General features: G+C 38.9%; 1 protein-coding gene across 3 annotated transcripts in view; it reads left to right on the top strand.

Annotated features, from left to right (window-relative positions):
• Positions 1–9,908: 9,908 nt before the first annotated feature.
• Positions 9,909–15,510, top strand: part of LOC103595786 (ADAMTS-like protein 1) — a 211,985-nt gene continuing 206,383 nt past the window's right edge. For 2 of the 3 annotated variants that reach the window (XM_008579265.1, XM_008579266.1), the window contains exon 1: positions 9,985–10,123. In XM_008579265.1, the coding sequence (XP_008577487.1) occupies positions 10,061–10,123 (63 nt within the window). In that variant the 5' untranslated portion in view covers positions 9,985–10,060. Of the gene's footprint in view, positions 10,124–15,510 lie in introns of all 3 variants that reach the window. The other variant, XM_008579263.1, reaches the window with a different exon arrangement.

Here is a 15,510-nt window from a genome sequence, read left to right as displayed (position 1 = left end):
GTGATACCCTGTGTCACTGCATAAAGTCACCACCAACAAGGCCCTCACCACTCTGGACTTTAGACTTCCCAGCCTCCAAAACTGTAAGAAATAAATTCTATTTATTTACCCAGTTTCCAGTATTTTGTTATAAGCAACACAAATGGACTAATACAGCCCCTGAGCATAAATTTTTGTTCAGAGCTTCCTAGTAGCCAAAGGAAAGATGGCAACTTAGGTAGTTATATAGCTCTCATTATCTAAAAAATAAAACATACCAGCCTGTCAAGACATACTTTTTATTTTTGACCATTATGTTCTAAGAATTTGCCATAGGGGTTCTTATATAAAATTGAGCTACATAAGCAAAATTATTGTAAATAGTTTTACAAAATCTTGGGAGTGTTTCCACATATACATGTTTCTACATTGACCATTAGTCAAAGCCAGGGGCATAAAGTTTATTCACAGATCTTCTAATGCAATTCTGCAAGAGGCCGGTATGAAGTGGGCGAGGCTTATTGCTTTCTCATTACCTAAGCTGACAGAAGAATACATAGGTTGGCCTGTTCATTTGATAGTTTTGCATAGTCCTGCCACCCATATAATATTTCAAAACATATGTGTTGTATTAAACACAGTTTTTTTTCCTCTCATAAAAGTCTGCAGGTAGTTCAGGGGCACTGTTATAATCCAGTATCAGGAAGCCAGGGCCCTTTTCTGGTGCATAGTACCCACCTCTAGGTTAGCTCTTGGTCCATGATGGCTGCTGTGGACCACACATCATCATTCCAGCCACAAAAAGAGGAAAGAGTGAAGCAGGGTATGCCCCTCTTTTTGGGGACATTACTTGGAATTGCTCCCACTTCCTCCACTACCTCTCCTTGGTGAAAACTTTGTTGCAGGGTCACACGTAGGTGCCAAGAGAAGCTAGGAAATGTCTCCATTCAGGTGGCCATGTACGTTTGTTACCAAAAGAGAAAAGAAAAAGAAGAGTAGATATTGGGAGACAGCTAATATTTCTGCCACAGATATCTTATTTCAAAGAACTTTTTCCCCTTACAGTACAGATTGGAGTTGAAAAGCCAAGCTGTTGAAAGCAAAAGGAAACGCAAATGATTACAGTGAACATTCTACTTACAAGATCATTCCAAGTACGACAAGAGCATTTCTTTCCCCGTCCAAGTGATAGAAAAGTTGAGGGGGAGGGGACAGAGGGAGAAGCAGAGACAAACACCAGGAAAGTGTGTAACCAAGCACCAAAACCCAAAGCTCAGCCTGTATGACCATTTGGACAAGGATGCACTCCCCTCTTTAAAGCAGACCATGACAAAACCATCCCAGTCATGGCTGTGATCAACCCTCGCTGCCTCTGGCACCTCCCAGACGTGGCCCCACTGGCGGCCCTCCTAGGAGTCCTCAGGAGGCACTCAGCAAACTCCCCTTCTTCACTTGCTGGCCTGAAATGCAGGAAACCTCAAGGCTGGGAGTGTGTCCCTTCAAGCTGCTTCCCAAAGGCCCCTGTGATGAGCTGTTACCCTACAAGCATATCTAAGGAAGAGGGTTTCTCTTTATCCCCAGAACCCTATGCCTTCCATGACTGCTGGCGTCTGTGCTGGGAAAACAACTTTGGATCTGAACTTCTAAGAAATGCAGATATAAAAAAAGATGTATCTTCAGATTCTCTTACCTAAGCTTCTCCCAACTGCACCCTATTTTTTCCCTCAGGACACCTGCAGATATTGTAATGGTTTTGTTGTTGTTGGCTTGTATTCAATTCTCTATGTTGTTACCTTATTTTTTTTTTCTTTTTTTGCCATACTTATTAAGTTCCAAATTCCTTCGTGAATGTCTTTTCAAAGGAAAGGCTCACCACAGTTTCAGGTAGAAATATCTTGCAAAGAAATATCTTTTCAGGTAGGAAAGATGAAATATCCCGTTTTGCCCACAAACTCCATGTCCTTTCTGGAAACTTAAGAAACAAACTTACCACAGAAAAATAATAAGTATGTGAGGAAATACATATGTTAATTAGTTTGATTTAGCCATTCTACAACATACACATGTTTCAAAACATCATGTTGTACACCATAAATATATACAACTTTTATTTGTCAATTTAAAAAAAATTTTTTTTAAATACAATGTAATACAAATTTATTTTGGTTATAAGTTCTTTTACCGTATTTCATTACTTGACAGTTTTTGATTTTTCTTCATGACGGTATTTATAATTGTGATATGAGATAATCTTTTTAAGTTAACAGAGAAACCATTAATCAATCTAGTTAATGTTTAGCAAATATAACCAGCACATAACAGGAATAAAATTGAAGTACACAATGAGCTTTGGACTTTGGAGGAAGAGTACTCTGATTTTACATGGTTTAATTGTTTTTCTGAAATTCAAATTTGATTTCAATTTTAATCTTATTTTTCTTCAGTGTTCAGAGACCATCTTTTCTTTTGTAATTCTCCTGTTTGCTTTTTTTTCTCTCTTGCTTTTCTCTTTTCCAGCTATCATTTCTGTAGACATATCACATGTTAATTAACTTATATGTTAACTTAACAAATATTTATCCAATGCCAATTATGTACAAGTGCTGTGCTTTGTTTTGTGAGTGGGTACAAGAGTTTGTAATCTTGATATTTGCCTTTACAGAATTTACAGTCTAGTTGAAGGAGAGAGAGATACACTCTGCTTACGATCAGGATAGCCTGGAAGAGTACCTGTTGACGTATGGGAGCCTTTCTGTGGGGGCCCAAAAAAGGAAACAATTACTCATGGCTACTTAGATTGGTTGGACAATTACTTACAGAATTTACAGTCTAGTTGAAGGAGAGAGAGATACACTCTGCTTACGATCAGGATAGCCTGGAAGAGTACTTGTTGACGTATGGGAGCCCTTCTGTGGGGGCCCAAAAAAGGAAACAATTACTCATGGCTACTTAGATTGGTTGGACAATTAATTATTAAAATACCAAATTAGAAAATAGAAAATATTTACCACCCCTGGGGAGAGACAACTTTTAAAGCTTGAAGCAGTAGAAGAAATCAGAAATGAAACTGATCAATAACTCCTAGGCAGGTTTAAAACTGCTACACAATAAAAACTATTTAAAATAACAACTTTAATAATAAAACAATGGGGAAGATCTTTTCTGATAAAAGAAGCACTCATACTATGATATATAAGGTATGTATTCAAATATATAAAATATCATAAAAATTTCTTTCAACAAAAGAAAAAGGTTAAAAAATGTTATTTATTTATTTTATTTTAATTTATCAATATACAATGTAGTTGATTTTCACGTCCATTTACCAATTCCTCTTTCCCGCCTCCCTCTCCTCTCTCCCCTTTCACTTGTCTTAACAAATCCAAGGAATTGTTGTGATTTTTGTGTCTTCTTCCCCACCCCACCCCCACCGTTTGTTTGTATATTTATTGACTGATTTTTAGCCCCCACAAATAAGTGAGAACATGTGGTATTTCTCTTTCTGTGCCTGACTTACTTCACTTAATATAATTTTTTCTAAGTCCATCCATGTTGCTGCAAATGGTTAAAAAATTTTAACAGGTAGGGGAAGGCTGTGTGAAGGAGATGACATTTGAGCTACATTCTAAACGGTAAGGATTTTAGCAAAGTGGAGATAGGAGGAAGAACCTTCTAGGTGGAAGGGACAGAATGAACAAATACACCAGAGTCAAAGTTCTTGGAGTATTTGGGTAATATCAGGTATTTCAATTGGGCTGAAACATGGCTTTCTATTATCCCGGCACTGGAAGCACTTCAGGGAGGTCCTTGAATGCCAAGCTGAGGAATTTGGCTTTTGTATTTCAATCCTGCTCTCTATATTGTCTATAAATCTGTTAACAGCTCTTCACCTTATTGTCTGGCTCTGGTATAATTATTTTATCTGTGGAGGATGATGTCATGGAAATAGTGCTGAACTAGAAATCAAGAGCCTTGAATTTATATATTACACTTGGGTTTAATATATGAATATTACAACCATAATTCAAACCTCAGCAATTAAATTGATAAGTCTCTACATCAAAAAGGCTGCAGAAAACAGTTTCTGTGTTGCCAGAGTCTCTATATTATTGTGCCTTGCACACAGTAGGTACCCAGTAAGTGTTTGTTGAATCTAATTCAATAACAAACCTATGAGATCATTGCTAGGGTGACATAACCCCAGTAATGTAGAAAATGGAAGAACAAGGCCCACAGGTTTGAGGGTAGTGAGCAATTCTAACCTCCAATTCAGTTCAGTGCTCTGCTGTGAGTTTTGTTTTGTTTTGTTTGGGGGGGGGGGGGGGGTATCCTAGGATTAGAATCAAAATTATGCTATTATGTTTTCCCCAGGATTTTATTAGAACTTTTGGACACTCAGAAAAGTTGTACCCACCACCTACATTGTATCAGGCTGTGAGCTAGACCCTCTGCAAACCCCTCACTCAGTTACCCACAACTGCTATATGGGAGTTCAAAAGCTTAAAACAAAACAAACAAAAAACCAGGGCTCAGAAAGCTCCAGCAATTTATTTCCTTAAAGTCCTCCTGGCAATAAGTGGAACAGCGAGGATTTGTACTGTCTGGCTCCAAAATCTGAGTTCTTTCCACTACACCAAGCAGTCTCCAGAATTCCTTTCTGCTACTGGCTGGGGTCACTAATTTTTAACCAGGTACCTACAGTATGAAAAGTCCTGAATTAAGTATTGTGGGCGATAGGAAGAAATATGAGCTGAGTCCCTTGGTGCTTCAGGAGATAGAGATAAATCAAATCAAAATTTAAAATTTGTTCAGTTCCTCCCATGCAGTGCTAGATACTTCAGGGGGGAAGGGAAACCATGGGACAAAATAATTTAAACACCTGTTTTGTGCCCATTAAGCCACATATTATAGTGAATCAAGGTGAGTAAAAGCATGGGTCTCACATTTTCCACCTTCTCTCTGCTTACTCTGTTCTCCTTATCTGTAAAGCCTTTCTTGGGTTTCTCTTCACCCCACAAAAGTCTCTGTACATCTCAAGATTTTCTTCGATTTTCATTTCCTCCATTTGGGTACTACTCAAACGAGCAATGACCTCTCTGAAGTCCTGTGGCCCTTTGCTCCACAAAGAAGCAGTACAGCTCAGTGATTTTTGAACACAGATTGCCTGGGTTCACATCATGGCCCTTTCCCTCTCTGGGTGTGCGATTCAGGGCAAGTTCTTTAATTCCCTATGCCTTAGTGTTCTCCTCTGTTAAAAGAGATGTATCAGTCAGGATTCTGTTACAGAAAACAGAATTTACTCTTGCTAAATGAAGCAAAAAGTGATGTATTAAATAACACACCACAAATATGAATTGCCAAAGAGAAAGACTAATTTGAACTTTCTGAAGATTCTCATGCTACTTTGCAGAACAGATCACCATCGTAGCTACTCCCTCTTCCACAACCAGGAAGCCATCTGCTGATTAGAAAAGTGGAATGGAAATGCAAGGGCTGCAAGAGCCACGCCCACCTTCTCTGATCTGGCTAATTGAATGCATGCCCCATGCCTGCCTTTTGACACCAATCAAGGTAGTGACTCATTGGCAGAGTTGTAGACAAACCATATTGCTCTGTAGCCATTTTTATGAGGAAAGAGAGTAAGCGTGGCCCATGCCTCACCTCCTTCCAAATTATGTGGCAATGCTTTGGAGTGGCTAAATCTAAATTACACACAGTACCCTAGCTGCAAGGGAATCTGGGAAATGTAATTTCTGGGTATCTACATTTCAGGAAGACATTGGTTGGGATGAATATTGACTGCTAATCCATCATAAATACTATCCATATGAGGATAATAAATGTACCTACTCCATAGGATTGTTGTAAGGATTACATGAAATAATAAATATGTGCCCAACACATGGGAGACTCTAGTAAATGTAGCTATTGTCAGCAGTCAGCTTCTCAGATAGTGGTCCTGGGGAAAGTCAAACGGCCTTAGATTTAGCCCCAAATTTCTTACCTCCTAGTAACAGAAAAATCCATCTATTTGTAAGAACAGCAGTTTCCTCGCCTGCAAATTGAGGATAGTAATCACTCTCTACCTCATAGAGTTTCTGCTCATATCACATTAGATCATGTGTGAAAGATGATTTGAAAATCATAATAAATGCTCTAATGGCTTTGGTGTTAAATGTATACTAGGTGAGTTGGAAGTTACAGAGTTGTGCTCAAATTCCAGTCCTGCCCCTGAGAATGGAAGTCTGCTTCCTGCAGTTTTATATTCCCCCTCCCACATTCTCCCTTTGATTTTTAGAATTAGCCAGGGAAATCAAACAAGTTCACCACATCCCTGTGAGGAAAACAAGGCTCCCATGCTGCCATAACCACCTCCTTAAAGAGGGGAGATTAGGCCCTCCCCAGCTCTTCAAGCCCCCACCCCTGAGTTCTTTTCAGGAGAGCCTCTGCCCTCTAGACACCAGTTACTGCAACTGAAGGGCCATGCACAGAGGCTCGACCTCAAGGAAGGGACAGGTGGCTTCAGAGCAAAAACTGTAACGCATTCTCCCCAGGGAGAGAAATTCCGAAAGTATAGCTCACTCTTTCCTGCCATAAAGCACACCGAATGTTAACAGCTTGCTCCTGGCCAAGCTGGTGTTTTTTAAATTAAGCATTGTTAAATCCATACCATTTGGAATGATGCTTCAGACAGCCTTGACACTCTCTCTCGCTTCTGCTTTCATTTCACCTAATATATTGTGCATGGAGCCAGTAACCAGTATCACGGCTGCCACAGCTTCTGCGGGTGCTGCCGCTCAGACGCTTGCAGACGGGTTTAATTTAGATACCTGAAGAGGAAAGAAGGATCTCAGCCAACGCCCTGCTCCCATGCCATGAGGGGCTTCCCCAGGCTGCCGTTAATCTGGCTCTAGATTACCTAGGGTTTTATGTTATTTTTCCTCAGCACTGAAAAAGATTTTACAAATGACAAAGTTGAGAGACAGAGAAGCTGTAGACTAAAATAAGACACTTTCCATTGTCGGGTAACACACAGCCATAGTAAACCCTGGTAGTCTGCTTTCTGCTCCTTTGCCTTTGCTATAAACATCGCCTTCAACCACGTCACTGCCAACGTCTGAATATGTGTCTGTATATTCATATATAGATGTAAATGTATGTGTATGAATAAGAGACGAGAGTGGATTTAGAGTCAGAAAACCCTGGCTCAAGAGCCAGTTCTAGCTAATGAGGCCTCAGTTACTTCTCTGAGCCTCAGTTTCTGCATATATATAAAATGAGGTGAGTATTTAACCAACTTCACAAAGTGGTCATAAAGATCAAATGAGGCTATGGATATAAAATCATTGTAAAAACCTTAAAGATATCTCATAAACTTTGTTAATTATCAAAATTAGCTCATTCCAAAAACTTGCCCCAATCACCCTAACCCCACTTGATTTTGTTCTTCTTTTTCTGAAGTAATAGCAAACTTGGAATTTTCCCTGTACTGTGTGACTCTTGGCTACACAGCTGCTTCTCCTAGTCTCTCTGGGCCTTTCCAACGGGGAAGAAAATGCTGTGAGACAGAGGGACCAGAAGCAGGAGACACTGTGGTGGCCATTCTCCAGGCTTTCAGCAAGTGGTTGAGAACTTAGTTTTAAAATACTGTATTATTTGGTGACTTCATTGAGGGGACTATCTTGTTGTACATTCACATGTCCATCAAAACTCCAAGGCAGAAATTTCTGACTCAAAATTCCTAGACGATATTTATTTCCAAAGCAGAAAGGAACCTAGACTAGCGTACGAGGGGCTAGCAGTTATTTTCTAGGCCAGTTTTTTTCTGTTCCTCTGCAAACGGTATCTCATTATCAGCATTGTTGCTACTATTCCTTCTCCCATACCTGTTCTTTCCTTTAGATCTGCCTAAAGAGTGATGTTTATGTGTGAAGAGGTGTAGGTAGTGCTAGGTAAACTGTTCCATTTTATAGAACTAATTGAAACCCTTTAGCTAATGACTCTGATAGGAGAAAAAAGAAAACCTTTAGCAGAACACTCCGATGTGTAAGAGAGAGAGAGAGAGAGAGAGAGAGATAACATAACTTTATGAATGAAAGTTTATTTCAGTCAATCAACTTTTTTTTAACGTGATGAGGATTTCAGGTAACAGCAGTCAAGCATTTTTATATCTACTTGTGAATGCTCTTCAGCTTATGCGCATTAGCTAGTTTTACAGAGATTTGTAAAACTAATCTTTCTGAGAGACAGAAGCAAATTTCAAGAATAGAACCTCTTTGTTATGGATTTGTACTATTGCCTTTCCTAGGTCCCCGTACTTGGTAGTAAGGAGAGAGGTGAATCCTTGCATGTCCCTGACTTTCCTAACAGGTTGAAATGGGATTTTTTTAAGCCCCTCTCTCTTTAATTGATATACCATATGAAGTAAGTAACCTGAAGTTGAACAATCTGCTTTTCTTTACCTTTTTGAAAAGCAGAACTGCAGGTACATATATAGGCAGACCTGCCTGTATTCACATGCCTATTAAGACTTGATCAGGTATCCAATATTTGTGTGTTTCATACTTCTTGTCAGTATTTTTTAATAATGAAAGAAAAACACATCAATTCTAAATGCCTTCTGCCTCCACCGCATATATTTCTGGGCTATCAAGAGATCTGCAAAGGAAAAACTTCCTGGTGACACACCTATGAAAATGTAAGGCCAAGTTTGCTATTTCATTCTTTCAAAACTCAATGATTTCCTTAGCAGATAAAGGGAAATACGTTCTTGTTTGACACTTGACACTTCTCTGAAACTGTAATAAAATCCTCCTCTGGTGGAGTCAAATCTTGCTTGCTGGTGGATCAGCCACAGAAGCTTCCTGACCTCTCTGTGCTTTTGCTGCCCTTGTTGTCATTTCACTGCTCATTAGCACTTCCTTTGGGGTTGGACTAGACCTCCAGGGTGGACTGGACCTCGAAGGTCATCCCGCCCAACCCTCTTGCAATAGTGAATGGGAAAAGGAGGTTCAACTTAGTTCACTCTTTTCTGCATTATAGCAGGATGGTGGTGAGGAGAGGAGGAGGCTGAAACTATTGGTTAAAGGGTTTGGGGATTAACTGAGGATTTAATCCATCCTTTCTTTCCTTCCCCCTGCTAAAGCAGATAGTTGAGAGTTGGCAGAGTGTCAAAACCAGGCTGTTCCTCAACCCCAAATTTCAGCCCCACTCACCCTGCAGCCTTTGTTAAGGGCTTTTTTTTCAACTAGGGGATCTAAATTTCTAATCATACCCTTAGAATTAGTAAACCTTGGATATTTTAAATTGACACTTTACAAAGAAGCAACTTGACTTTTTTTTCCCCAATCAAGTACTTGCTACATAAAATAACTTATGCCACTGTTTAGGTTTGGCGAGGAACTTTCAAAAACATACGTATTCCTTTTCCAAGTCAAGGGGGAAAATAAAGAGCAACTTTATGGAAGAGGAATAAAGCAGTTGTACAGAACACGTTTAAAGGGCACATTAAGTCAGTTCTTGTCTATGGTCCTTTCCCTTTATGGCATATGTTATATATTGACAGGGATTAAGTTTCTCTCCTGAATGGAACAATACACAGTCACAGGGAGCTACTGTACTTGACAAAGCAACAGACATCTGCGCAGGCAAATGGCAAATAGAAATGTATCTCACAAAGAACCGACCAGGTTAGTTAAAGGCACAATGCTTTGCTTCATCTTTCGCAATACTGCATCTTTTGCATTTCTCTTCTCGCTCTGCTGCTCTCTCCCCTTTCTTTTTCCTCCTTTTTCCCTTTTTTGCCTGCACTGTTACACTTTCTCTGTCCCCCTGCTTTGTTATTCAGCATGTCTGATTAGCAGGAGCCTGATTGGCTGGCTGCCTGCTCCGAGAGAGATTCCATTCAGCTTACCCCCCACCCATCCACCCACCCACCCCTCGGTCAGGAAATGTGAGCGGGGCTGATGGAAGCTGATAGGCAGGGCTGGAGTGTTAGCACCAGTACTGGATGTGACAGCAGGCAGAGGAGCACTTAGCAGCTTATTCAGTGTCCGATTCAGATTCCGGCAAGGATCCAAGCATGGAATGCTGCCGTCGGGCAACTCCTGGCACACCGCTCCTCTTTCTGGCTTTCCTGCTCCTGGTAAATGCCGTTTCATTTCAATACATTGTTATTGCCATTTAGTCTGGGTGCTGTTGGGGTGCTGTGTGTGTGTTTGTGTGTGTGTGTGTGTGTGTGTGTATCTTTACCTTTAAACTCCAGGTGAAATAATTTACATGTTTAAAAAAAAAAAAACTACTTTCAGAACTTTAACCCCAACTTTCCAAGCAAAATGAAGTCTGCAAGACTTTTGGAGTTAGTTATAGGTATACTGATACTGAGACATGAACTTTGGGATATACTGCATAGAGTTTGTGAGCTGAGGACTGTATAAGTGGTGGTGTATATGCTTGGAATTTAGATAACAAACGTCCTGAAATCAAACTCACTGTGGTGTTCCTGGAATTTTTTGAAGGATAGGCTGTGACGGGCTTTCCCCCACTGCCTTTTATGAATTATTTTCCTTCTATGCACATGTACTGTGGAATCAGGTAAAAGAGGGAATGAGAGCCTCTTCGCAGCCAACCCAGATTATAGCTCATAATTACTGCAAGTCCTTTTTGGTACAAGTTAATGCTACTATTTATGAATTGAGGATTACGGTCTTTGATCTCAGATTTACTTTTGAACAACAGGAGAAAAGTGATGACTTTTTGTACGGCTGATTTCCACAGTCATAATGATAAGATGCTCTGCTCTTGAACATCAGCATACACTGCATTTTTGACTCAAAGTAAATGTTCCATTGTGACTCATACTTGGTTTTATGGGCAGAAAATGAACATTTACTGTCCAAAAAAAATCTACACTCAAAATATTAATAGCAATGCACATTTTTTAAAACCAGAGCGTTCTGGGCAGGCAGCTTAGTAAACCTCATCTGAAGGTTTGATTCCAAAATTTGCGCACACAGATCCAAACAAACGTGATTGTAGCTCTTCCTGTCACATTTATGGCATGCCAGAACTTCCTCAGAAGGTAACAGGTCAAGAAAGGAACAAGGTAAAAATGCAATGAACATATAGGTTGCACTGACTCCTTGATGGAGAAGGAATGTTTTGTTCTGATTAGATTCTGACAAATTTGATCTGCAGTATAATTTTGAAAAAGGGAAGTGAGCCATTTGGTCCAAATTGAAAAACTCCAGGAAGATCATCAGATACAGTAATCAGACAGTGATTAAATATTTTATATGCATACATTCCCACTTCTTAATAATTTGCATCATTGTAGCTAAGAAATTGTAATGCTTCACTGCAAATGCTATGAATATAGAAATACATTTTCAATTTTTCATAGAAATTTAAGGGCAAACTAAATGTAAAGCACAAATGGAGTATAAGTTTTAGCTATTCTGAGGAATATAAAGAGCAGAATGTCTAGGTGTGCTTTATGACTTGTGCAGCAAGCAATTTATGAAAACTGTGTCATTTTTTCCATATGGGATGTGTTACTTGTATACATCATTAGCTTGTCTCCTTCCTTCTTTGTGATTTTTTTAAGTGTGTGTTATTTTCCTATTAAACTGCATCATAAAGCAAATTACTAGTACACATTATTTTTTTGATATTTTCACATGGAAGTATGATCTCATTATACTTTAGTAAAATTTTTCCATTTAGGAATAGATTGTTTTGCTAACCATTTGGTAATTGCATTATATCTCCAAATGCATTATATCCTTCTTCAATATCTTTAATATGCATATATGCATCTGAGCGTATAATTAGTCTCATGGGGAAAAAAGGAGTGTTTGCTTATTTCAGAAGGACTTAGCACATATTACGTTTAAATTACAATAATTGTATTAGGAAGATAAAATGAAATCAAATCCAGGTTTGTTTTCTGCCTGCATTTAAATGAATTTGGAATCTGAGAGTTATGCTAGAAAAGAAAGAACTGACTGGTAAGTGCCTACATACATCCCGTGCAGGGCAGTAATGGCATTAGTAATAGCTCAAATGCATTGTGTGTCTGAATGTGCCAAACACTAGGCTTGTTTTTTGAAAATCATTACAATGAATCCTCACCATAACTGTGTAGAGAAGGCATTTTTGAACTTATTTTACAGATAAAGAAACAATCTTATACATATTTGAACCCAGAGGTCAAACAGTGGAGAGAACATAACTTGGTTTGCTTTGTACCATGGTTATAAAATGTTCAGCAGTGATGGAAGCAATGGTGTGGGCTGGTCTGTACTCTGTTGGAAATATGTAGGCTTTTTGCATCATCCTGGCCATTAAAGATGTATGCAAAATGATGCGTAGTTGTTATAATTACTCATCAACTGCTCCTTTTAGCTTTGTAGCCATGATTAAATTATTGGCTAAATAGAAAGTGACCTTTAGCTTGATCTGTAGTTGACTTAGAACTAGTAGCGTGACATTGTCAGCTCAGGCTTGATAGAGAAATTGAATTGGGGTGGGGGGCTTGTGTTCTCTATAACTCTCTTACACATTACAAGATTCTGTCTATTCATGGAATTAATTTAAGCAATTTCTAAAGGTCTCTTTAACTTCATTGGAAATCATCCTGTCTGTTTAGTGGCAAGCCCAGTTTCTACCTCTTCAGAATAGCTTTTGTTTCATCGACAGCTGAATCATCTGTATACTGACTTGGTTCATGGGTGTGGACAAATATTGAATGTTGTTCAGATTTAGTTTTGTCACAATCCTTTCCCCTTGGAACACTATTCCTGAGAGAATGGGATCCCTGTGTCTTCTGTGTCTGTTTTAGGTTACCACCCATATCCCCATGCACAGTGCATACATCGTAGACTTCTTTTTCACTCTGGACACAATAGTACTGATCAAGCAAGAGATTTCATCTTGATATTCAGGTCAAATTAAGCCACATAACACAACTTTCCCCATCTTCTCACCCTGCTCCCCCTTTTCATTCTCCCTCCTTTGTCCCAATTGTTTAGCTCAAAAGGAATGTGGCAAAAACCATGACTGGCCATTGACATGTGTGTCCATCTATACTTGAAGTCAAATCACTTCTTGTCAGAAAGGCATTTAACCAAATTTGCATTTGCTTTTTGTTTCTTTTAAGTGGTTTTAAGCTCTTTGGCCTGCTATTGTGAGAGTTGCAAGAGTAACACTAGGAATTATAATAAAGTACATGTGTTTTTCTGTTGAATTTCTTTTTCTTCTCTGCACTAATTTATACATGGAAACTAGTCAAACACAATAGCCCATTCCCTTCAGTCCCGCTGGCACTCTCTTCTACTATTATCTAAGTGGATCTATCTTGGATGGCGAGAAGCTCCATTAGCTTGTGGAATGAATGTTAAATCCCTGATTTACAGCAGATCGTGGCCAGTTCCAACTGTGCGTGTGTATGTGTTTGTGTGCATGCACAAGCACCTTATTATAACTGTTCACACTATGTCTATTTCTTATTCTCATACCTAGATTGTCTTTAAGTCAAGCTTAAGGACTTTTGCCATAAATCTGAAGAACATAGTGAGGCATTTATTTAAAAATTATTTTCTTCGTGATTTTGTGAAGTTTCTTGTCTAGACATGGTCAGCTACAGTTTTGTTTTTTCAGGCTCCTGTTTTTAGTGTTTCAGTCTGTTCAGGACCACTTTCTGGCCCCTGTTATTATTCTTATGTGTACCAGTTCTGTCGCTTCACATAAGTTAAGGGAAGAATGTCCAATAGTGGTCACTAGTGAACTACAGGAGAATCCTGTTACAGCAGGAAAGTTTTTACTTGAAAGATTAAATGGGTATTGAAGAGTTTGGAGAGAAAGAGAATAAATGAATGAATGAGCATGTTTGTGCATTTATTTGAATGCTAAAGTGGAAACAATCCTCTAGTGCACCTTGGGATAGGCTAATACTCAAATGTAGAAGCTGCTCAAAGTTTACTCTTATATCATAATAACAAAATCAAAGTCAGAGTTTGCACAATTTTTATCAGTCAAGTGTGATTTACTCCTGTACAAGATACTCATTTTTTTCACTCAGTTAATTTTGGTGCATTTTGCACAGGTATTATGTTACGATGAGGCATGGTCTGGTGCTTTGGTTCTCCTCTTTATTGCGGTTTAATCAAAATATAATTTTAAACTCTTCCAGGAAAAATACAGTGGCCTGTGAACTTCTGCATGTTCTGCAGCACCTAATGGAGTGCTTTGTAGGTACAGTCATCAAAACCATTTGTGAACTAATTTAAGAGAGAAAACAGCTTACAGAGACTTTCTCATGGTTCTCTAATCCTTCACATTTTCACTATTTCCTAATTTTATATATATAGTCAAGTTTCTTTGGACAAGTGATAGCTCTGCTTTTAATGTGTGTATCTTTTAGGTTCCAGGAATGATACTTTCTCAGGTCCAATTGTTTAAGTTTCATTCTGTCCTTCCCTCAGTAAGTATATTCTATTGTTTCTTTGGTTTCATGAGTAGAGTGACCCAGAAGTGACCTCTTCATAGGATGAGGACCAGAGACTTTTCTTGAGTGAGAGCATTCCTTGAATCTCCATGAATAACTTACTGGTTAAGTGTGTTGAGATAATCACAGGAAAATGTGTCTAAATCAAGTTTTACAGTCTTGCTGTTGTTACTAATTTTCTTCTTCTAGAGAGCTGGCTTCAAACTTTGCGTTTTCACCAGAATGAGACAAGTTCATGTCATTTTCTGTCTACATCATAAAAACCATACCATGTGGTTGGATTTTGGCTTGATTGGCAGTACTGGCTCATGAGCGGCTTAGGACTGGCATACCAGAGGTGATGTAAGTCCTAAAGGATCCTAGTTGAAATAGTCCAGCACAGCTGTGTGGGGATCCTGCCTGCTAACTGGGGTAAGCTGTTGCTATCAACCCCTTCTTTCCATGAGCTCAAAAATAAATGACTAAATCTCCCCAATTCCCGAACTTCAAGATTAAAACCTACATTGAATAAGGCTGAACTGTTCTGTTTCTCCTCCCAGGAACTTTGCTAACTGGAGCACCCAGCATGGAGGGAAGCTAATTAGTTAAAAATTTTCTGGCAATGTCAAGAAGATGCCCCAGGGCTGTAGTCTGCAGCCAATGGTGACCTCTGGCTTTTTACTTGTTGTATTTCCACAATCTTGGTATTTATAAATCAGTTTGAATATTCTCCTGTATTCCCTAATGTTCTCTATTTTGGTCATAAAAATATATCTTATCTTATGAACTAATCATAACCTTTATTAGAAGAAATACCATAATTTCTGTGTTTGAATATCCCCAACCCAAATTCTATCAATGTATAGCTACATATACAAGTATAGTCACCATTTACTAATTGCTTGTCAGGAGGCATAACTGTAATCTCCAAAATATTTTTAAGTGTAATTTTTATAGTTCTTGTTCTACCTTGCATTTATCTCTCTCATTGTACTTCTCATGCTTAACTTACATTTCTGTCTCCCCCACAAAGCTGTGGGTGACAG

The sequence above is a fragment of the Galeopterus variegatus genome, unplaced genomic scaffold, assembly GCF_000696425.1.
Source record: "Galeopterus variegatus unplaced genomic scaffold, G_variegatus-3.0.2 Scaffold1845, whole genome shotgun sequence".
In the NCBI taxonomy this organism is placed as follows: Eukaryota; Metazoa; Chordata; class Mammalia; order Dermoptera; family Cynocephalidae; genus Galeopterus; species Galeopterus variegatus.
Note: the sequence above shows the minus strand (reverse complement) of the source record. Positions and strands in the feature narration are given on the sequence as shown.